The sequence below is a fragment of the Paramormyrops kingsleyae genome, chromosome 16 (assembly GCF_048594095.1).
Source record: "Paramormyrops kingsleyae isolate MSU_618 chromosome 16, PKINGS_0.4, whole genome shotgun sequence".
In the NCBI taxonomy this organism is placed as follows: domain Eukaryota; kingdom Metazoa; phylum Chordata; class Actinopteri; order Osteoglossiformes; family Mormyridae; genus Paramormyrops; species Paramormyrops kingsleyae.
In genome coordinates, this window is record NC_132812.1 from 29,128,081 (window position 1) to 29,153,440 (window position 25,360).

A 25,360-nucleotide genomic window follows, 5' to 3' on the forward strand; every position below is an offset into this window, starting at 1 on the left:
CCACCATTGGACCCCTGAGCAAGGCCCATAGCCCCAACCGCTCCAGGGGTGCTGGACACTGGGTGACCCTGCACTGTGACCATTGGACCCCTGACCAAGGTCCATAGCTCACATCCACAGCAGACTGGACAGGCAAAGAACTGTTTCCCTACATAGATGAATAAAGTATCATTATTATATTCTATTCTCTCTATGGCCACATGCAGTAAAATCATCTTTAGTTTATCTCAAGGGCAGCAAGATACCTCAGTGTGTTACCACCCATCTCTTGGGTTAGGAGTCTGAATCTTGCCTCTGCTCTATACAGTATGTGTGTCAGTGGAGTTTTGATGGGGCAACGTTTTGATCAGATCCAATAAAAAATACAGGCCAACTTAGTTGAAATTCTTTACTCTACAGAGTGTCACACAACAACATGCTTCAGTATAGTGTTTGTACAGCTCCACCTTCCTCCTCCAACCCTACAGTAGCTTCTTTTATAGCACAAAACCACAAGTCATGTGACCTTCAACATGCACACATTTCTAAAAACAGAAGGTGGCTTGACCTTTAGTATTCACGTAGCTCTTATGAAGTCCTGCACTTTTTATCTTTCACCTACTTCAACACTTGGCTTCCCTTGATGCTTTGTCTAGTTCCTCAGCCGCAGAATGTCTCAGACAACTTCCTCTGCTAAATAGTCCATCCTTCCTCATGACGGTGGTCAGGGGTGCGGGACCCCCCGCTATCCGTAAAAACTGAGTAAAAATTTTTTTGGTCCCCTTTCACTTTGCTCCACAAGTGTGCAAAGAGTGCATGCTAGTGGAACAAAGTGAAAAGATACAAGAACGTGAGACACAAAGATCACTACACGATCACTGCGAGATACCATGTGAGAGGCTGCCGTAAACACTAAAAATCTTCATCACATTTAGCATGTTTTCCCAGTTTTGTGCAGGTTTTCTCTGGGTATTTCCTTCCCATTTCTAATGACACACAGTAGGCTAATCGCTGTCTCTCCATTGCCCATAGCGTGTGACAATGATTGTGCACACATCTCTCCAGTGGCCTGGCATCCTGTCCAAGGTGCACGTTTAGAAGATGATGAATGGAAATTATAGGTGGAGGAATCTTTTGCTATTTTGGTAATGCACAATTAATGGAATACCGTTGCCTCTTGTTATCGATTTTCTTTGACGTGACTGCTGAAGTTCAAGGATGAAATGTTGTGCAGCTCAATATGTTACAGGCATTGCATTTAATACAAGTGGTAAAGAAAAATGCATCTTCACGTAAATCGATTATCAGAAAGATTTATCCGTGGCTTGCTTTCAGTGGGATGGTTGAATGGATTTCTGAATGTATTTTAATTGAAACAGTAGACTTACTGTAAAGGCTTGAATTCATTGGCATTGAAGGCAGGTTGCATTTCGAGCTGAATCCATTAAGGAGGCGGATGCAGATAAAGGTTAACCTTTAAAAAAACTAAATATGTTATAAAGTCACTAAAACAAACCAGAGTGTGAGTAATATTAACAGGGCCGTGACAGCGAGCGTCATAGGGAACTGGCCCTAGTGTTTCAATTTACATTTTAACCTTGAGCACCAAGCCTCTACTGAATGATGTGAATAATAAGAGTGGGAAGCAGCCTCTTAAGAAGCAAAACGTAGTGCTGAGATTTTGGTTAAATATGTGACAGTAACCCTGTTATCCCATCTACCAAGAATTGGCTTCCTTTCCTTTAACATTTACCTGCGCCATTAAGATGGCCGTGTGTGCAGTGATGAACAATCTCCCGGTGTCATCTGAAGGTGACCTGTCGGCACATGCTGACAAATCTTATCCCCGCAGAAATGTGCAAAATAAATCATTAGATCGGGCAGCCGCTCATTCCAGATTTATGATTTGAATTAATGTTACGATTGGTGGGAATAGGAGCCAAGAAAAATGATGTCGGGCACTTATGGCTGATATTGATTGCAGGATGTCTGTCCAATTTCTTGTTTATCTCCAGCACACACATGAGTAGCGGACCAGTCGGAGTTACATAAAGCAGCGTGTGTCATTGTGGCCTGTTTCTCTTCCCCTTGTTGTTTCATCATACTGCTTTTCACTGTAGTGTCCCACATATTATGATAGCTGGCTTGTTTGATGTATTAAAAGAACAGATCCTTTGTACCTCAGAAAGGTTGTGATAAAGTATCGAATCATAAAATTCCCGGGGAAAAGTCATTCTGACTGTTGGCTTGGATTTCAGTGACACCGCATTTTTTATTGCCATTTCATTACAGCTTTAGTCTTGTTAAGCATTCAGATAAGAGAACAAGTTTTTATATTACTACCAATGGATTAACCCTCTGAAATTTTAATATCTTGACAGTAATTGCTGCAAGTTAATGTAAACTGCACACAGCGATGTTTCTCTGATGTTAAATATTCAACACATTATCCTTTTCTTTAGCCCAATTCAGCCCATAATTATCAATTATAAAAGTAACATGGAACAAGTTAAACGAACAAACATTCTGCCCTCAAAGGCCATGAGTGTGTGAAATTTAAGAGAACATCACATGGTCTCAAAAGAGGACAGTCTGTCACAGTGAGAAGCATCTTTATAACGTAACGCACTGTTAATTAAAAAGAGTGGAAGAGGTGATTGGAACCCTGGAGAATGGGGTATCTATCGAGCATGATGTCTCTATGCATATTCTAGACAGAACACTCTGCTCAAGGGCCATGGCCATTAGCAAGGACAAAATTGCTCACCTTTATCAGAGCATCTCATTAATATTAATCTTATTTGTTTTATCATTTTTAACCTGTTTCCAAAAATATTTACTGTAAAGCTATGGGTTATGGCGGTGCCCTGTTTGAAGACAGAGGGGTGAAGGTCAGAGGAGAGATTCTGTAAATGAGATGCTGGAGGAAAAATTGGATTGTATCAGATTCACATATAATTCTGCACTGTGCTTGTAACAAGATGGCAGAAGCATTTCCTGTGTATTTAACTGTTAAAAGGTCAATTTTGATGCATAAGCACTCTGCATGCTTGCGTGTATATATATATATATACCGGCATATATATATATGTAACATTTATAATTTATATTTGTAGCTGCCAACTCTTCAGGTAATATTCCTCTCCAGGGAATACTTTTTCTTTGTTTTTCTATTTTGATCAATACACTACTGCCTCTTCAGTCTTCAGTATCTCAGTTTGGACTATAAGAAACATCTAGTCAAACGTCAGGAAAGCGAGATCCCCTGGAACAGAAGAGCTCCATGCATTGTGTGTTTTATTCTCTGTTTTCATCCTGCCCATTTCTCGTATATTCTTATATACCCCATGTATTGTATAAATGTATCTACACACATGCATTATCCATTGCATCTCCTGCTGTAATGTTAAGTCCATATTTTGTACTTGTACTGGATCTCATCACAAAAGCTGCAGGAAAGGCTGAACGTGTGAACAGCGTCTCTTGCTCTTCACCAGGGATCTGCAGACTGCCCCAGCTGCCATCTCAGGCTGGCTACTGTGATTTAATTAGTCTGTTTATGTCCTTTCTAATAATAAATTCTGCTCTGTAGAAGGGCAAATGTAGCCAGAATCTGGCTCTCGTTAGCGATGGGGCTGGGCACCACTGTGTATGGACCACATCTGAACTACTCAGCTGCTTATCGCGAAAGCGCCGTAGACACTGTGTCACATCTTCTGTAGCGGCCTGATTGGCCTCGTTCGTTTACTGAATGTTTGAATACCGGCGCTACTCTCATTACCTGGAGTAAGATGGCTAATGTTGTGTTAAAAATATCTGGAACGACAGAGTTCTTTGGAAGCTGAGTCATTGTGATGATGGATATAAGAGAGTCAGATGACAAGCACTTTAATTCACTCTGCCTGAGTGTGGAGGTGGATTGTTCAGGTGCAGAAAGTAAAAATCCAGACCAAGATTTTGTTTCGCCAACCAGCTGAGTATAAAGGTCTTTCAGGACCTTTGCTTGTGCCTTTTTACTAATCACACTCGATTGAGTTGTTTTAACTCCCTAGAAAAGTGCCCAAATGCTGTTGCCCAAACTTGCACCCCAGTATAGCCCTTCTGTGTGCCCCATGTTTTGTTTACATATGGTTCCCTTTTGGCAGAAGACAAAATAGAAGTCTTGTTATTTATCGCTGCTAGATTTGTTAAATCCATCGCCCCAGGGAACAACATTTTCAGTAATACCTGAATCTGTTATTACATTTGGACTTTATTCCGAAATATTTCTAACACTTGGTTGGCATCCACAGCAGATAGATAATAGTGCTTTACCCGTTTGAACAGAACTTTAAAGGTGATTTACTGATCTTTCCATTAGACCGTGTGCGTTACACGGCTGATTCAAATTCCAGCTGCATCAGCAGTTGAGAATCAGCAAAAAAGTTATACATGTTTGAGAATGTGCTGTTGTTTAACAAACACAGTGCCATTGTTAAGCTTTAATGGTAATCTGTCAAGCTTAATATTCGTCTGGATGCATGCTTTTCAGCATTTCAAGCATTATGAATTGTGAAGTGAAATCTTAACTGCAATCATTTTAATCACAATTATGGTCTTGTTTTATTATGAGTAAGTAATAACAAATAGATAGTTTTTATTCTGAATCTGCATTCATAGTATTAAAGTGAAATTTACATTTACTTTTGTTTAGTAGATGGTTTTGTCTGCAGGGATGTACAAGTGAAATGTATTATATTTTGTATGTCGTTGCAAATAATAATCTATTTTTAAAATGTAGTAACTGATACACTGAGAAACAATGCATTTATTGTAGCTACTGTATAAGTCAGGTTATGTGTTCCCAAACGTTCCAGCCCACACCCCCAAAATAATAGTGCCAGACTCGCAACCTCGCAACATTTTGCCGACCTAGGGGTCGGAGGTCACCCGTGAGAGATTTATCGCTACTGACCGGTTTCAGTTATGGTTGCAAACAAGGGCATAGGTTACATATTAACATTTGGGGGGGCGGGTATATCGGGGTCAGAGGTGTGACATTACATCGCCTTATAAGGCGATTCTGTAGTCGCGCCGTATATTTTGTTTTTGTAAACTATTGCTGTTATAGTTACAATATATAAAGTGAAATTTATCTTTCCATTATCTTACTAATATGGTAGTTTAAGTGTGTTAAGTGCCGCATATTGTACGCTGAATTTGCGGGAATTATTAAAATTGTGCACAATTTGCGAGATTCCGCCACGAATGTCAGGCCATTCATTGTGGAAAAATGACTTCACCTCAGGGTGCACTATAATGCCCCTGTCACTATCCTGCACAATGTCTCTCTCACAAACACATCCTGCATAAAATAGTGACAAATAAGATTTTATGAAACTTAATCAACATGAGACGATTAAAGTCCACCATTTCACATTTATTAACTGTTGGTTATGAAACAAGGTCCTCAGTGAGTTAAGTTTACATGCTAAGCTGTACCGTGCTTCACCGCTTTAGGAGCTAAGCCGTACCGTGCTTCAATGCTAAGCCGTACCGCACTTCACCGCTTTAGCAGCTAAGCCGTACCGCGCTTCACCACTTTAGCAGCTAAGCCATACCGCGCTTCACTGCTAAGCCGTACCGCGCTTCACCGCTTTAGCAGCTAAGCCGTACCGTGCTTCACTGCTAAGCCGTACCGCGCTTCACCGCTTTAGCAGCTAAGCCGTACCGCGCTTCACCGCTTTAGCAACTAAGCCGTACCGCACTTCACCGCTTTAGCAGCTAAGCCGTACCGTGCTTCACTGCTAAGCCGTACCGCGCTTCACCGCTTTAGCAGCTAAGCCGTACCGTGCTTCACTGCTAAGCCGTACCGTGCTTCACCACTCTCTTTGGTGTCTCTTTACTCGCAGGTCTGGAAGTGAGCGTTAGATTTGAGAATAAACCATTTTAAAGGAGGGTCTGGGTTCACCAAATATTATCTGTAAGAAAACCACTGTGAAATATGTAATGAGATATATCTAATTATATATCTAATCTAATTGTAAACCAGGCATTACAGTATATATGTTATTATTGAGGGGGATGATCCCCCCTTATTTTTTTGTAAGTAAAACTCCCACGAGCTGGAGATCATGCTGTTGTTGCAAAGGACCCAGATTCAAGCTTGGAGAAGGCCAGGTCACTTCTATGGGGTGGTGTGTAGCTCTGTGGTTTAGGACTCTCTACTGATAATGGGACCAAGACATCTGATAGGTTGGTCCCGCCTCCGCTAGTAGCTTGGACCCACCTCCTCTATAATTTGATTGGTTATCTCTGGACTCTCTGCCGATAATTGGAAGTTGGCTGTTTCAAATCCCACGGTGGGCAGAGTGCTTTCATCATTGGGCCCGTAATCCCCGTTGTTTCGGGAACTAACTGACCCTTCTGTCTCAGTTGCTCATTTATTTGGATAAAAGCATCTGATAAATAAATTTAAATTAATAACGGTGATGCATAAATTTTGTTTTCTATCCCAAGTGGAACATGCTAATGTATTGCATTCCTTACCATGAATTAATGTGGCAGGGAGGGTATGATTTGCGGAAGGTGTAAAGAGGCAGCTGAAATGGTTCTTCGCTCATAAGTCTGCTGGAAAAGATGCCGACTGGCATTGACTGAAAGCGATTCTCTGCTAAGTATCACACAAATACAATTTACTCATCTGTCTTTTGACAAACCCTGTGTGAGTTTTATTGATTCCTCCTGGATATATCGGCCCTTGATGGAAAGAACTGCTAGTAATGTCCTTTCCTTGCAACAGACACCGAGTATCAAATATCACCAGGTTTCATCTGAAACCAGCTGAAATAAATATCAAGTTCTGCAGCCAGTTACACCTGCTGAAGGTCAGTGGAGTGACGCACCATACCGTCAGCTGAAAGTTAATCATTTAATTACGTTCAAGTATGTTGGCAGTTGATGCGTTAATAAGTTCTCAAATGTTCACTGTAGCCTTGTGTCAGTCAGCGCCTTGTTACACTTGGGAATATAATCGACCATATGTTTCTGTGTCTTCTCAATAAGAAAACATTTCAGTTCTTTTATTACAGCCCAGTTCCTTTTTTAGAAAACAATCTTGGAACTTAAATTGGATCTTAATCAACCAGTTTCGACTGCAGTTTTTGAACTCTGTGGTATGCGTCAGGTACTAAGGATAAAGGGTTTGTTAATTACAATTTCTGATAAGGATAGGAGAGGCTGAAAAACAGAGGAGAGAAGAGATATATGGGCATGTATCTATTCATATGGAGCTTAACATCCGAGGTTTTATGTTGAAATGAATGGGGGACAGTGCTGAAGTCTTTCTAACCATTTTCAATTAAAATCATTGGTTTGAATTGTCATATGAAATGGCAGCATGCTGGGTAGATATACATGTTAGGGAGTTTGTGTAGCCGAAAACCAGCAGGTAAGTGGGGGCATTCAGAGCCAGCAAAGGACAGGCGCTGATCGCTGACTGACAATGCAGTGAAAGGGAAAGAGATGATATACGGTGTCTAGGAGAGTCACGTACCTTATTGGTGTTAACAGGCAGGAATATAAAAACAGCTGTTCTGTTATTAGCTGTGTTGTGAGAGGTCAGAGGGTCTGGTGTTTGCTAACTGTGTAAGAGCAATTTGTCGGAAGAGAACAAACTTTATATATATCTACACCAGGAGTTTTTAGTTGGTTTTCATTGATAATCAGCACTGAATAGGGGAACCGAAATGTGACTGTAACCCCAACCTGTGGTGGAGTTTAAAATATAATAATGAATAATAATATACTTATACAGAAAATCTTCTCACCAACTCATCACACCGTGCTCCAGAGTATCACGAGGCTAAATCACACACTTGATTAACTGGTGATTGTTTGGCCTCAGCTGGTGAAAGTCTTTGATTTATCTGCAGAAGCGATTGAGAAAATTTGTGGAAGACCGACATGAATTAAACAGAACCAGTGTGGTCTGATAGAGAAAAATTGTATTTGCTGTGAAGTCAGACATAAGTTGAGGTCCTGGGGTGACATTCACTATTGAAGCACAGGAAACAGGGCATAGAAGAATCTTTATATTGAGGGCAATAAAAGTGTGGTTCCAAAGAGGTCTCAAACCTCTCTATACCCTTAGCAGAAAAGAGAAAAATGAGCGTAATCACCCAGATCCCTGTGATAGTTGTGTTGATATTATTTCAGGACTTGCAGGTAGTCCTACTCACATTGTTTTATATTTGCATAAATAATTTAAATTGCATTTTTGCATGCTGTAAAATTATTAAGATGAACTAAGATGATCCAATTAGACTTACATTTTACATGCTGTATTTAACAGACATTTGTACGAAGCAACATGCAAGTGAGGTTGATAATACAGGAATACATTACAAACATTCAGCACAAAGGTGTCAAGGAGGGAACTAGGGATAAGTGGAGCCAGGCTGAGCATCCAAGGAATGTCCAGGTACAAGTGTAAGCAGAACTGGGGCAGGAGCTACACAACAGCGTTTAACAAAGCAAGAACGTAACATGTAAGACTATTCAAGGACCAGAAGTGCCACATAAGAACATCCAGGGGACGTAATGAGGAATCAGACAAGTAGAGGTCTTGAAGGTGAAGCCGGAGTCTGATGACCGACTGTGGATCCGTAGCTCATTCTACTATTGGAGAACCGCACAGTACAAACCATCAAGAGTTTAGTTCCATGAGTGGTGTAGGGGACTCCAAGCGGTGTTTAGGGGGAATTCTGGGGCAAACAGTGGTGAATACAGAGTGGTGAGCACAGAGAATCATACATATAGTGCAAAGAGAGCAAAAATAGTAAAGACAAGCAAACATTGTGCAGATTTTTTTTTAAAGTACACAGTACAAGTAGAATATCCTGGAAAAACACAGTATTGTAAAATTATAGCATACATGTTGTGATAATAAATTAGCGGATCAGTATGTGAATTATATACATTTTCTGAAACATTTTTTTAGGTATGGCTGTGTTTCTGGGGTAGCCTAGTGGATGAGCACTGTTGTCTCCCCCCTCCCAAATTGGGGGTTTGAAGCGCTCTGCTGTTTGGGCACTTTGCACGTCCTCTCCCTGTCCTCTGGCGTTCCTGCCCTGTGTGTCGGTATCCAGGCTGGACCCCTGCCTTGTGGCCTGTGCCATCTGGGACTTACTGCTGGTGACTCTGACCAGGATTAGTCGTTGGAAGGTGGATGGGATGTGTTGATAATGTATGAGTTTTCTGAAAGGATGTACTCTCCTTGATTGTTACTCTCAGTGACAAAAGGACTTTTAGAACTTACTACTTTGTTATATAAAAAATACAGTTCCAGTGCTGCCTCTTCAGGAGAACAACAATAGTAAGGCATTAATGTATTTGTTTGTTTGTTTAGTTTTGTTTGTGTGGTTGTTAGTGTTAATTTAAAATTGCAATATGCAACATAATGAATGTTATTCTGGTCTATAAATTTAGAGCTTTGTTTCACGACACTTGCATATAAGTGTATTTTATAATGATTCTTTCTTTACGAGCTTTTGCTGTTCAGAAAACTCTCCTAATAAATATACATTCATATGCTAGAATAAATAATTATTTACCATTTGGAACTACAGTATTCCTGGCTGTTTAGTGTCTGCATAATATGTTTCAGCTATTTTTTGGCGACTAGTGCAAGATGGATTTAGTAAGTCTTGCTTCAGCAGCATAAACGAGCGAGCTACACATTTCTGACACCATTGGCAGGTTATTCTTGGATTGTTATGTGCAAATAAAATAATGTAACAAAAATATCACAATGGATTCAGTCCACTTATCACAAAACTAGCAACAAAAAAAATTAACAACAACAACCTCATCAAGTCAGTTAGCCTTAAAACATTTAGTAAGAGTCCAACTCCATTGACATAATCCAAATTATAAAGAAAAGGGGATAAGAGCACCCATCATGAATGTTAGTTGCTGTTAGGGTGGTGTGGGGATTCAAGTGATGTGTTCAAGACCATCTGTTTTGCGATCAAGACAAGATCAAGACTCATCCAACCAAAGACCAAGTCAAGATCAAGACCTGTCCCAACCAAGACCAAGACAAGAATCAAGGCTTTTAATCAAGACCAAAACAAGACCAAGACCTGAAAATTCGTAATCAGAATTTAAATTATTTTTTTGTAGAGTGCACCCATATTGGGATTATATTTTCATTTATGTAATTCCAAAAGACCCTATTATTGAAAACTTTTAATGTTCATATACTCTAAACAATAATACAGATATATAAAAAACACATAATATAACAAAATCACATACACAAAGCCCTCCCCCAGGTCCCTGACGGCGATAGTAAATCACAAATCTAACAATCAACATTGAACAATAAACACTACCAAAAATGTTCAACACAGTCCAGCATAACAGGGGTAGTTGGTGATGGAGGACTGCAACAGATACCTTGGGAATAGCTCTCAAAAATGAACGTACCAGTTCCTGATGCGTTATCAGGTGACTGGGAGCAGGGCCGCAGCAGTGTTTGGGACCCGGGGGTGAGGGGATTGGGGGGGTGGGTCTTGTCCATCACATCATACATACAGGAGGCTTGTTTTCTGCGGGATATGCAGTGTTAAATGAGAGTTCATATCAATTAATTGATGGTTTAGGTTACAAGAAGTTAGGTGGTGCTATTATGTGAATGTGCCTTACTGAATGAATTTAGGTCTATGTCATTAGAACATTACAGAGCAGTAAAATATTATGGGTATGAAGCATGAAATTTGCGGATATTTGTAACCATATATAAGGATAGAAATGAAAGGCAAATGCTTGATATTAACACACCGTTACAAGCCAACATCAAGTACACTTGTTTTGATATCCAAATTTGGCCTTGAAATGTTTTTATGGACTGATACCGTCCTCTTCATAAGCTGTTTATTATTATTGTTATTTACGTTACGGGAAATGTCTGCTAGCCTAATCTAGTCCATTAGGCATCATATGAAAGAAACCCAACCTTTAACATGGTCAGAGTAGCCTAGCCTATGCTTACATTTAACATGTTTCATGCAATTATCTTTACTCCGGATGCTATACCAAGTTGCCGTTTCGGAACGTTTTTTTAATTTATTTTTTCTTCACAGATAACGATCATTGTTTTGTCTTTCCGAATGATATGCTGCCAGTGCCCCCTTCCCTCGCGATGCTGCTTGGTCACACGCACACAAGGTGAATTCGACCCGCTTTCAGCGAAGTGAGCGCGTGCGGTTCGCAAGTTTCGCATCATCTATCATGATTATACTGAATGCTCCAGCTCTCTCTCTCTCACACACACACAGCAGACACTATTAATGACGCATTCGAGCTGAATTAAGAATGCACTTAGCCCGCAGACATTTTCAACTGCTGATTTTTTTAATATTATTCAGGTGAATATTTAGCATCAAATTTTATTTTTAGGTCTTTAAAAAATTACCGAGGTCCAGACTTCGGTGACCTCAAATTTGGCTGGCCCTGATTAGAAGTGCTCCCCAGCCGAAGACGTATCCACTCAAGATGGGCTCACACGGACAAGCGGGCACCGGACTCTCTCGATATAGCTTCCCAGCAGCCCCTGTGCCTCCTGAAGCTGTCCAATAGCGTTATACCGCTGAGACAGCTGGTCGTACATTTTAGTATTTTAGGGTTAGGGTTAACTACCCTAATATTGTTTACTATTTAAGATTATTTAAATTGATAAAATTTAGTATTTTAAGTGGCGCTGCTACTAGAGGACAGCGTGGGGAAATTTATTTCCACTTAGTGAGGGGAAAGAAATATTTTTGTATATCAATTCAGATAATAGGTTTCATAATATTTCGAGACTTATGGCCAAGACCAAGACAAAATGGGCTCATGACCAAGACAGGGCCGAGATCAGGTTGAGCGGTCTCGAGACCAAGACCGGATCTTGAGAACTACAACTCCGGGATTCACTGTGCAGCACTTTGGTTTCCCTCCTTATGAGATCCCAAGGTTCGTTCTGCGTGCACTCGTACGTACTTTACGTTGTGTGACTGTGATAGACTGGAAGACTTTCTGGGGTGTCCTTACCCCGTGCTTTCTGAGATGCCATAACCTTGCATTAGATATATTCTTTCAAGGATACACAACTGCAATTCAATAATGATTTTTGATATCTAATATTACCTTCACCGGACTATAAACGGAACACTTTCATATTTATAATGTCTTATATCCTTGTGCTGTTAGTGTACAATTAATATGTATTCAAAAGGCATGAGGAGCCATGAGGATCAGGTAATATTATTCAATTATGGCAAAAACTGCAATCGCATGGTTACATCTTTCCTACCTAAATCTTTAGAACAACCTATGATGCATAAATATACACACAGTGAATGCTGACTGCTAACATTCTATTAGCATTCTATTAGGCTTATTCTTGGGGCTTTATTCAAGAACATGAGGTTTGTCAATATGTCCGAGGCTACAGGCGCAAGGGGGATCAACCCAGGATGGGGCACCAACCCATCACAGGGCAAACTCACACACCCAGGATGGGGCACCAACCCATCGCAGGGCAAACTCACACACCCAGGATGGGGCACCAACCCATCGCAGGGCACTCTCACACACCCAGGATGGGGCACCAAGCCATCACAGGGCACACACACACACCATTCACTCACACAGACACGCCTACGGGCAATTTGGAAACTCCAGTTAACCTCAGCATGGTTGTGCACTGCGGGGGAGAAACTGGAGGAAACCCCACGACGACACGGGGAGATCCTGCAAACTCCACACACATGGAACCATGGCAGAGTCTCAAATCCTGGTCCCAGTGGCAACAGTGATAACCAGTGCGTCACCATGCCAGCCTGACTGAAACGTTTTTTCATTAGTTATTGAATAATCCCATTGTTATTGAGGCCTGTCAGAGGCCCAGCTGAGTGCAGTGCCATTTCCTGCATGTAGCCGCTAGTCAGACTTGCATAAATAAATAAGCACCAGCTGACATATTTAATCACAACAGCTTGTTATAAATTATTTGCTGTTTATGTGTAACATGAACAAGATTTTCAATTAGAATTACACGATTCAAACTAAAGGCTGTTTAAATGGAGCTTCCAACCAATCTGCCATTATGTTCAGGGAGTATTTATTTGCTGAGTGCATGGCGAGTAGCCACTAGTGTACTTCGGAACAGAAGATTAATTGATTATGAGATGCCTGGCCTTCTGGGTGAATTTTGATTAAGAAAGAATTATCGATATAAAGAATTTGTTCTTAAAGCAGATACTACTGACAAAAAGAAGAAATCAAGAAAAACTTGACTGTTGTTGACTATGGTAGAAGCAACTTTGATATCTCTTGATTTTAAACATAGGTATTAATACTCGCAATACTTGCGCTTCATATTGACAGTTGACGCAAGGTTAGGTAAATGAGGCTCATTTGATGCAACTGAGATTCTACCGCTTGGGTACAAATTCAGGGTGGCTAATTCTTTCTAACTTGGTAATCGTGAGCGAATCACACAATGTTATGGCCAGCTATCACGTATGTTACATTTCAAGAGACCATTGATGGTATAGATTGAGAAATATACACATATATATATATATATATATATATATATATATATATATGTGTGTGTGTGTGTGTGTGTGTGTGTGTGTGTGTTTATGTGTTACTATTTATTTGTTTATGTATTGGCAGAGAAGTAATAAGCTATTATGGATGTACTCTATATATAAATTGTATATATGATTTGTAGTTCATTTCATTTTTGGTAAGACCACCATGTCAGTGGAAAGTGGGGAAAAAAAAAAATCTTTGTATCAATGTCTACAAGTGAAGATGACCGAGGGAGGTGTTCGCTTTCCTTGGCTTTAATCCTATTTCCCTTTTCACGTTCCTGGATGTGTCCTGTTAATCTGCATGCTATCTTTCTTATGGTAATCAATTTTCCTTTCAAGGGGGAAAAGGCCGGCTATGGAACTAATTCTGTGTCTGTCTAATGCTGTGTCTTTCTTTCAAAAGGTCCCCCAATTCAAACTTCCCTGCCCTTTGTCCCCTGATATTTCCTTCAAAAGTGATGTTGAACTGTTTTGTGCACTGGCTCTCTTTGTACAGAGACGTTTCCGTTTTTTTGCCCTCAACACGTCGGAAAGTAAAAAGTGGCACTTAATCACGCACTAACATTTGATTCTACAGTCTGACAATGACAGTGGTGTCTTTTGATCGCTTAAAGGGAATGTCAACCTGGATTCACTGCTGGCGAATATGCAGCACTGGTGCCTGGCCTGTGGCCTGAACATCTATGTCCATCTCTCATTACAAAAGGGAAATTCTTATCAGCTGGAACTTTTCTTGTCTGTTTATTTTGCCATCCCTTTAAAATTATCAACTTCTGATGTAATTGTCATAATTCTGCATAGTGTGCATAATGCAATTTAATGTAATGATAAGGGATAAGACTGATTGAAATCATATTTTATTCATCTACTTGCAGTGAATTTACTGGGTTGATTTATGGAATTTAAAGTAATTTGAATTATATATTTCATTATTGTTTTATATCCACAGTAAATTGTTAATCCCGATTAACGCATTTTCATAATTTACTGTCTTACCCCAGTTAACAATACTGATTCTAAAGCAATTATATATAATGCTATCTAACAATAATTTGAATATAATACCATATTCCTTAAAGATAACCCTTTCTATAGTTTTTTTTTTTAGTTTTTTTTTTTTTAGTTTTAATGGCAAATTAACTAAGGAACAGAAGAGTGACTTTGCAGATCATAAGTTGCATAGCTGATGACATTACATACAGATGTCATGTATGAACACTGGGTGAGAAAAAAAAAAGAAAAAGAAAAATTTGATCATTAATATCAGCTACACATAAATAAAATGGTACCTGTTTTATGCCTTTAACTGTATTAGACTATTAAATAAGCAAACTGGGCCGATCCAACCATGGTAACAGAAAAATTAATATTGTTGTCAAAGAAAGTGAGAAAAAGAGTTTTAGAGCAAAATTACACGTATAATGTCACAGAAATACTTTGTAGGTCTGCTTTAATGGTCTAATAACAGCATATTGTTTACTATTTAAAATTGTTTAAATCGATAAAATTTCATTTTAAAACACAAGTTGATGCTGAGAAGCAAAAGGCGATGGGTGAACATTCTTGCCTGACTGTGAATTCATCCCCGTGTACATTAAGCAAGCTGGCGCTGTCCCTTAGGCCTGGAGCAGCCCTTCATGATGATGCCCCACCCTCTCATCCCGGTCAGCCTGCCTCCTGCCTCCGTCACCATGGCGATGAGTCAGATGAACCATCTCAACACCTTTGCTAATATGGCTGCAGCTGTTCAGGCACAGAGCGCGCCATCCCGAATGGTCACGTCTGTGATAAAGGTGACATAATGTGCAGATGCTTACCTTCATCTCATCAGAATGCACTGGCAGAAACTGAGAAAGTGCTTCTGTTTTCAATTTGATTTTACTTGGATATTTTTTTCTTTTTGTTTGTTTTAGTTGACGAATGTAGATTTAGAGCTAATCTTTGATTTTTGTTGGATTAAAATAATAAGACAACTGACAGCTCTTGTTCAGCGCCTGTTCACTTCATCTTAATAGCAGTATTAACCAAACAGACCAGTACAGTTAACTGAGGTTCCCCAAAATGAATTTAGTAAATCTTGTAAAAGTATTCTGTGAATGTGTGAAAAGAGTGGCGATCCACCTTCATAACTTTAACTTTGAGGTGAATAACATACAGAATCACAACATCCAACAATATTTGCTAAGCATGTCATATAACTTCACTGGAGCTACTGAAATGGCCAAACTGCACATTGTTTGAAATTACATTAATTGTAATTGTAGTGCGGTAATTACTTTCGTATACTGTACTGCACACTGTACATGGTCTATCATGTGTAATAATACACTAGCTGGACAAGGTTGCATGTCAAGGTATGGTGCCCAGACTGATTCCTTCTCTCTCTCGGACGGCAGGAACGCACCCCAGGTAGCCCATCTCCCGCCCCCTCCGTGGAAGACCGCAGGAGACCCGGTAGCCAGGCGTCTTCTCACCAGAGCACGAGTGTGTCCACCTCCCCCGCCCACACAGAGAGCTCCTCCGACAGAATCCGTTAGTACTGACACAGACAGATCGATGATGTGTTTTAATTACTTCTGCGGACAACCTTTTAATAGAAATGTCAATTTAGCCTCTTGACTGTAAATTTTGCCATGCCATTCCCCTCCCCCCCAGTTTATTTAGTCTAATAATGTCTTATAAAAAGGCATTTTAAAGAAAATTAACAAAGAATTAGAATGATATATCGATTTGCTTGCTTAAGGAACATTGTCTGAGCCATTTCGTACTGCTTACCATGAAGTTCAAAATACTTAAAGATGATATTTACAGTGATTAGCTCACCTGTGATTCAGTCTTGATTTATCTTTGTGAAAAAGAAGTGAAAACAAATATGTATGTTTAAAGTCACATAAACTGTCTTTTTATATATATTAATGGTGAAGCTGCGCATCAGAATGGACTCTCCATGAACCACATGCTTCTGAGATTGTCTCCCAGCGTCGTCCCAATGCCAAAGGAAGGCGATCTGGCCACTCACAATGTCGGACAAGAGACGAAAGTAACCGAAACTGAAAAAGGTTAGAAATTTCCTTTATATACGCTTAACTTTGGCCTAGAATTATAGCTGATGCAGGACATCTCGCAAAGTTCAAATATGCCATGGATAAGACAAGCTTCCACCAGGACACTAAGAAATTTGTATTTAAGGCCAGATGTTTCTTTCTCATTAATGTAGGTTCTGAAACATCCTCTGAAATCTAAAATATTTAAATATTATAATGTCTAATCAAGAAGACTGTAGCTGCAGCATTGCTATGGAAAAATTCCTGAAGACAGAAAGGTCCTGTTTGTATTTTTTTTTAGTTAATAAAGCATTCACACATCTATTAAAGTTTAACAGTTCAACTATTTACATTGAAATTGGTAGCGTAGTTAAATGATTGTCTGGAGATTTTCTTGGGATTTGGAAAAAATGCTTGTGGTATTGCCATTTGCCATATTATTGTTAGATGCCATATTTATATTTAATGCTAAACCCTAAAAAGCTAGCATTCAGAGGTTTATTTTAATTCTGGGTTCTCTGATGTGTTCACCACAGGTCTCAGGCAATGGAAAAACATTTTTATAAAACGATCCATTAATGCAGAGGAGCGAAGCTAAATTAGTTAGCAATTTGCTGAGCGTGAATTAATGAACAGAGCTGCTCCTCTTTCCCAGAGTTGTAATTTTCATAATAACCTCAGCCCTTTATTTGGCAGGTTGTTTAGCTTTTTGAGTTTGAAGGTTTTCATTAGTGTAATGAGGACTGTGCAAGGGCGAGCAATCAGCACAATTTACACAAGGAAGCTGACATAATGCATAAGGCAATTCAAGCAGCACGTACGGTATACGTATGCATGAATGCAGTCAGATAAAAGCAATTGCACTGTGAACTCTGAAACTAACCAATATATTTAACTAGGTAATATCATATCATTACCTAATCATATATCATAATATTGTCTGATTATAAGAATACATTACTAGTTTCACATGCATACATATACTCACTTGGGTCCATATGCATATACTAATGAATGTGTATATACATTTATAATTAAGCATGGCTGTTTGGATTCCTGGCATTGTATAAGACTATGCCTTTTTAATTGAGAATGTTTATCAGATCAGTTTGTAGAAACAAATTTGGTAACATTTTAGTACTTCAATTATATTTCTTCATGGCTTATGATCCTACTAGAGCATTAAATTACTTTTATGTATTACACATTCATTAGAGTGGAAAGAATCATCCGAATCGCTACCTGATGATCATCACTCATGTCTTCAGCCTTTTATATTTTTTAAGCAAGTTCTTTCATGGTGTTAATGTGAAATAATAACATTACTGCTTGGTTGTTTATTCAACTAATGCTTCAAACTGAAATAGATCATCTAGTCACCAAGCATGGAAGTATTAAATATTTCCTCACATCACCTTAGTGATGGCATTTCCTGTACCGGCAAGGAATCTCAGTGAAAAAAAATCCCTTAAAGAACATCATAATAATTAATACATTGTTAATTACAATTTGATAAAAAAGAATAACAGAACAAGAATAACAAACATTTGTTATGTATTGAGAACTATAACGGAAATCATTCCTCAACAGGGCTTTTTCGTTGACGTAAATGAGATGATGATAAAATGCAAATTAATATGTGATGCCAGAAACTGACGAAATGTACTGACAGTGTCAGCTGGTGACAAGTTTAAAACGGATGCAATCAGAATAGAATTTTAGTAATTAGTTTTGGTTGTAGCTGCACATCAATGGATTATGTTGATCAAACCGGCTTCAAGTGCGAAAACCATGTATCCTTCTGACAAGTAGAAACCATGTAGTTTTGTCTGTGAAGTTGGTCTGTAAACTTTTTTGCCATTTTGTCTGTGCCACAGCCAGCTTTTAGGTAGGGAAACAATGTATCAATATATGGATAAATTTCACATATGAGGCAATGAAAACGAGTCTCTGCCAAATCTGTGCGGAGCAGCAGTAACAGTTAGGAACAAAAATAACAGCTAGCAGCAACAACAAAATGCTTTTCTGAAATGAAGAAACACATAGTTGCTTTTTCTTTTGATGTGCTTGAACTGCCATTGAACTTCCCTGCTATGGACTGAAATGAATACAACCCAGTTTTCACTAGTCTGATACTTGTTTATGTTTTTGAAAGAGGACACTTGAATTTTCCATATTCAAATTCAAATTCTTTTGTTTGTTTGTTTGTTTGTTTGTTTTGCCTTTCCTGATCTTTTATTGAATGATACATAAAGGCCGTAAATACCCATTTTAAAATTAGTGCAATATTTTTATATTAAAAACATTACAACAGTTAAATCCTTAAATACGGGGGCAGCGTGGTGGTGCAGTGGTTAGCACTGTTGCCTCACACCAGGGTTCGAGTCTCCGCCTGGGTTACATGTGTGTGGAGTTTGCATGTTCTTCCCGTGTCGTCGTGGGGTTTCCTCTGGGTACTCCGGTTTCCCCCCACAGTCCAAAGACGTGCTGAGGCTAGTTGGAGATACTGAATTGCCCGTAGCTGTGCATGTGTGAGTGACTGGTGTGTGAGTGAATGGTGTGTGACTGAATGGTGTGTGAGTGACTGGTGTGTGAGTGAATGGTCTGTGAGTGTGCCCTGCGATGGGCTGGCCCCCCGTCCTGGGTTGTTCTCTGCCTTGTGCCCATAGCTTCCGGGATAGGCTCCGGACCCCCCGCGACCCAGAAGGATAAGCGGTTTGGACAATGGATGGTTGGATGGAAGTTCTTAAATACCACATCTTCAAACTTAATGCCATAATGACAGCTTTGCAGGTGTTTCCTTTAGGAAAGTGTAGAGAGGATAGTGAGTGACCAGTCTGTGTGTGTGTGTGTGTATGTGTGTGTGTGTGTGTGTGTGTGTGTGTGTGCGTGTGTGCGTGTGTGTGTGCGTGTGTGTGTGTGTGTGTCTGTCTGGGTGGGGGGGTTGGGCCTGAAAATCATCTAATTTGCAAAAGGGGGACCTGGCAGAAAAGGGAACCACCATTTTCATATCAGTTACAGTTCTAACTTTTATGTTAAAGATAATTTAGGTCATAGTGAAAAGCAAAATAAATAGAATATACGTATTTAAACATATAAATTACCTAAATGACATTTTCAGACCTCGACATTAAAACATACACAAAGGAGTAATCACCTGATTGGAAGTGGAATGTGTGCTAAATGAATAAGTATACTGTCAGACCTACATATCACAAGAAGGGCTCCCAGCATTCAGGTAAAAATACATTTATTAATTCTCATAAATCCAAGTGATCCACCCAGTACTTCTAGAAATTGTATAAGCTGGTGAGTGTGGGATGAGAATGACTTAGATAGACTGATCCAATGACAGGGCTGTCTGTGGAATACAATGCTGTCGTTTCTCACAGCACCAAATCTAGTTAAACAATGGCGTTTACATATGTAAACTAGGGTATGGTGAAGTAGACTGGTTTAAGTAAAAGGACGGGGTCAGACTTAATCAGAATTTGGCTTAATAGAATGGACTGGTGAAATAGCTAATTAAAGGCATGTGGTTCTTCATTAAACTGCTTTGAGCCACAGACAGCCGCTGAAAGATTTTTTTTTGGATTCAGGCACTAAGTATTATGGTTGGTAATAGCAGCAGCATTGTCATTTTGATCATTTTGATTGTTGAAAAGTGAAACAACAAGAGTAATTTGCTATTAAAACGCCACTGGTTAATGTATCCATTTGTGGTTCTTGTTTTTGTTTGTTGTCTTTAGCCTACAGTTAGAATAAATTGGCATAAGACAGATGTTATTTCACCTTGGTATTGGATACTGACATTGAATGGATTAACAGTTCATTTGTACAAAAATGTTGGATGTATCTTTAGTAGATCTTCACAGAAGCACCCTGATGTATGAATTTGAATGTATGGCTTAATATGTATGTGATATTGCAATGGCTCTGTGATCTCCCATTCACTGTGTTTACTGGAGCTAATGGCTTCTATTACTGACTATAATTCCTGCTGCAAGTGAGCAACTGTACCTATTTTATGATAATTATTATTGAGTTCCATCATTTTAAACATAATACACAGTATCAGTTTTACATCATTGGTTATAAAACGGTTTGGTCAAGTTTTTTATGTTAAAAGAATGACCATAGAAGCCAATATGCATTACGTAACGATATGCATGATTGAACTACAAAAATAAAGTCTCATGTTTACGATATTTTATATCTTTGCAAACTTTGTCCAAACGTGCTTTGTTCCAGCACCTCTTATCCAGTGGAGGATCTTGATAGGTTGGCTGGTGATTCTGGAACCTGTTCTAGGTAGCATGGGGTGCAAGGTAGACAGATACCCTGAAGAATATCTTTGTCAATCGCAGGGCGCAGACATAGACTCATCGACACGTTACAGCATTAAATGCAGCATTATCCTACCACAGTGCATTCTGGTATCCTTCACATGGTGATTTGATTTAAGTTTAAGTCTCTGACCTGTAGATGAGGCCTTCTGATGTACTATCATGTTAGAGCCTCCTGATAAAGGGATGGTATGCCAAATATTTAATTGCAGTATGATTCTAAATTCCAGATTTCGTTTAAGATATACTGCTGATGACGCAAATGGTTTTTATTTTTACTTTTCTGTATCTTCAGGACGTTGGAGATAATTTGGGCCTTTGTTCTTCTGTGAGATAGCGCACGCTGAGAATATATTTTCAGAGGGTGTGTGTTTTTTTAGGAATGCTACACAGAGAGAACTGCTTTTCATTTTAAAACACTTTAAATGTGTCAGAATGATGGCTTCTGCGAAGACGAATGGGCTGGACAAGGCGGCAAATGTGCTGTGGTCAGCTAAGCAATTCCGGTCTGCGGAGAGCGCGTTTAGTGCCTTATCAGCAGTAGTATGCAGCTTCCAGATTGGAGGGAAGACATTTGAAGCTAAGTGGTAAGGTGTGCTTTGTGCTTAAATGCAGCACCCTTGGGGAACTAATGCAGGAAGTGCTGTTAATGTGCATTTTTCTGTCTGTAAAGTGAGGAAGGTACTGTCCTTCAGATAGTGTCATCCTTTGAGTGAGTCTGTGTTCATTTATTTATATTATTTCTGTTCAAGTCATTTGTATGCAATACCATTGACAATGTGCAGGTACTTAACATAAAAAAAACACATTAAAAAGTTGTTAAAACCAGAAATGTCTTGTCAAAAAATGTCCTGTGGCTATTATCAGAAGAACAGGGTGATAACTCTCATGCTTAATCAGAGCCTCTAATGACCAGTGGTGGTGAAAAATGTTTTATGGAAGTGCTTTCGTTTCAGAGGTGGATTCAGAAAGTACAAATCCAGACCATGATTTTGTTTCAAGCAACCAGTTGAGTATAAAGAGGTACAGACAGAGTACTACACTGGTTGATTGAAACAAAATCTTGGTCTGTATTTTTGCTTTATGGACCAGAAATGTCCATCTGTGTTTGGTTTTGAGGAGACTTATAATTGCTCAATGAATGCTGTTATTATTATTATTATTATTATTATTATTATTATGAACACTGAACATGTGATTTGAAATCCAGAACAGGAAGTAATTTTTTTGGCTCTTTATAATCCACACACACACACAGACACACACATATTGGAACAGAAATGTTCTCTAACATCAGACACTATTTTAAATGCTTGTCATAATACTATTCTCCATGGATTCTCCTTGGATATGGAAACAAAATGAAATTAATATAATTTTAGCGGAATTTAGTGGAATGTGAAACATTGAAAGTGAAATATTTGACTCGCCGGTGCATTAAGCTGTTTTATCAGTATGTAATTGTACAGCATATGTTTTTGAACTGTGAAATAATTGTTAAATAGGCATAGCGAAGGGATAAGGGGTGGAGGGAAATTCCTGCCTGGGACTCTTTGGGCCAGAGACGCCGCCTCACTCCTGTGCTGAGAGCTTTAGTGCTCATTGCAGTCACCTTGACTTTGCAGCAGTACAGAGAATCTGCTGCTCATCCTCTCCAACCCCAGCCTGTCAATTAGGTGTTTAAAAATTAATCTCTTTAACTGGAAATACCATTCCAGCTTCCTCCCATCTGTAAATGGATTGTGATTAATTCAAGCAGTGTGAAGCCAGTGTTATGAATAATGTTATCAAAACCAATTTCCACACATTTAACACATTGCCTGGTTAGACACCCTTAAGTAAGTGAACTAGGCTCCTTCCGTCTGCCCCGTGATGCGGGTTTAACAGAGCTTCTGACCCTTCTGCTGTGTTAAAGTTTACAATTATTTTTCTTTTCTTTTTTTGTTCCTTTTATCTTCTTTAAGCCTCTCAGTACGTACAGCCAGCACTGCTGCCAGTGTTGGCTGTCATCAGAACAGAACAATGGCTCAGTTCCCCAGTGGCTCTCAAGTCCCATATAATGACTTTAACACGTCCTCTTGTCCTCACCAAAACACATTTAGCTGCGGTCGTCTGCTATTGGACGCTCTGCAGGTCACTGTGCCGGTCAGTGTGCAAATCACTGAGCGGATTTCTGCGTAGGTCGCTGCAGATGAGTGTGTAGGTCGGTGTGACAATCACTGTACGGATCACAGTGTGTATTGCTGCGCAGATCATTGGGTTTATAAACAGCTGCGGTTGGGGTGTGGTGTTATATAGTAAAAATGTAAATACATCATATATTTCAGTTATTTTAACAAGTATAAATACACTTGACACTCTACTTACATGAAAGACAAACTCTTATTTTCTATAGCTACTCCAAGGAGACCTGAATGTGGAAAGGAATCCTTTGTCTGAAGCGTGACATTTCAGAGAAAGATGTGGCAGAAATGTTTATGACTAGTAAGGAGTCGTAACTGTTGTCATGTACAATAAATTATAATAAATGGTGGCATTTCCTTTGTTTTCCCTGTAAAAAATGAGGAAGTGTGTGTTTTTGTGTGCGTGTGTGTGTGTGTGTGTGGCATTAAAATAAGGGCAAAAACACAGTAAAGAATCATGACATTGCAAAATCAATAATCGATTGACTTAACCTGATTATTCTTTTATTAAAAATTAATTCTTTTACAATGAAGTTCATTTTTAATCAAGAAATATCTTTTCTGATGATCACCTTTTCCAAGTTCTCAGGATGCTGAAACATAATAATCTAAACAAAACCTTTATGTAGACACTGCAGGGAAGTTCTTAAATCTCGGCAAAGTGGAAACTCTTTGGATTTCTTAGAGCAAAGTATTTCTCTGATCCTGAATGAATTAACATACCGAGTTTTACACCATAAAAGTGATTCAACCTGAGGAACTGCTGCATTTTGCAGTCAGAGGCACCAGACCTTGATATATTTAATAATATTGTGTTTGTTTATATATTTTTCCAAAGTGTCATACATGGGGTCATAGCGTAGGGTATAGATTACTCTGCCAGTCACACTTTAACCAGTGTTAATTTCGTCAACAAAAATTTTGATGGCAAGTATTCGTTGACCACCTTTTACTTCATGACTAAATTCGAATGATAACATAAATGAAAAAATGGTTGACAGCGGAAATTAAGACAAAATATCTGTTCGTTATGCTCTGACGAGTAAAGACGAGACGAAGTTGCTGACTCTGTTTGGACAGATAACCCAGATCACAGTAGTCATCTCAAAGCTTTGGTTGTTATCCTTTTTAACTAGTCATTTACTTGGGCATAAATCTGCAAGTGCTTTACAATGCGACCCGACGGAGTCGCCGATGCGTTGCAGTCGCCCGTCAGATATCTAACAGGCCAAATATCTGGACTTTTCTGCAACTCCAAGTCCTGTAGGTGTAAAAGGTGCTGTGACTGGCAGTGAGTCCAACAATGAGCCACAGCGAAGGAGAGCGTGAGACAGGGGGTGAGGCGATTCCCGAGGGAGGAACGTAGAAAGGTGTACAAAGTTCGGTTTGTTTACGAACTGTTCTTAGCGTTAAGGGACACACACGCGTGCAAGGGTAATCTTTGAGATAAGTATCATCCTGAAACTAAACCGAGATATGTAAACTGTATCTGGTAAACAGAAGGAAAAGTCACATAAGATTAATGCCATGCTAATGTCTATTTTTTGTCGTTTCAGCAATTTTACTGTATTATTTAGTTTATTTATGTTTCTGAAGAAGGTCTATTGTAAATTGTGAAGACAGGTTTTGCACACGATTACATGGGTGTTTGATAGATATTTAGATAAATATTAACGAAAAATATTACAGTATAAAATTGCCATACAGTTGAATTTGATGGGTGCTTTAATGACCTAATAAGAAAAATGAAACAAGGAAAAGTATAAGTATGTGTTGTTGATGTATGCTGAAAAAATACGACCATTAAAGGAAATATGATTGAATTGTACTTTTTCTAACAAACTTTAGGCATTCATTTTTATATATGAAAGTATGGTAAGTCAGTAACACATTCTCAGCCTAGATAACGAAGTGTCATAGAGTATTCTTATGTATATGCTGTGCTTATGTCTAAGGTATGCTTACTTCCAGTGTGTGAAATACCCTTCAATATTTGGGGGGGTCCCCATCTCCCTATTGTTACGCAATACCGATCTTGAGACCCCCTTAAAATTTTGCTTTTGAGGCTTTCAGTGGGTCTCATGGGTTAATCGGGGCGTGTCAAGGGAATTTATACAGCCAGGAGAAATATCCTTCAGCAAAATCCACTTCAGTATCATTAACCTCTCTGAGAAAATTAC

The 25,360-nt window shown here is 39.1% G+C and overlaps 1 protein-coding gene across 4 annotated transcripts in view; it reads left to right on the top strand.

Moving 5' to 3' along the window:
• LOC111852786 (dachshund homolog 1-like) overlaps positions 1-25,360 on the top strand; it is an 80,785-nt gene that overhangs the window by 43,200 nt on the left and 12,225 nt on the right. For 2 of the 4 annotated variants that reach the window (XM_023829034.2, XM_023829032.2), the window contains 3 exons: positions 15,228-15,400; positions 16,004-16,139; positions 16,532-16,666. In XM_023829034.2, the coding sequence (XP_023684802.1) occupies positions 15,228-15,400; positions 16,004-16,139; positions 16,532-16,666 (444 nt within the window). Of the gene's footprint in view, positions 1-15,206; positions 15,401-16,003; positions 16,140-16,531; positions 16,667-25,360 lie in introns of all 4 variants that reach the window. The other 2 variants (XM_023829033.2, XM_023829031.2) reach the window with 2 other exon arrangements.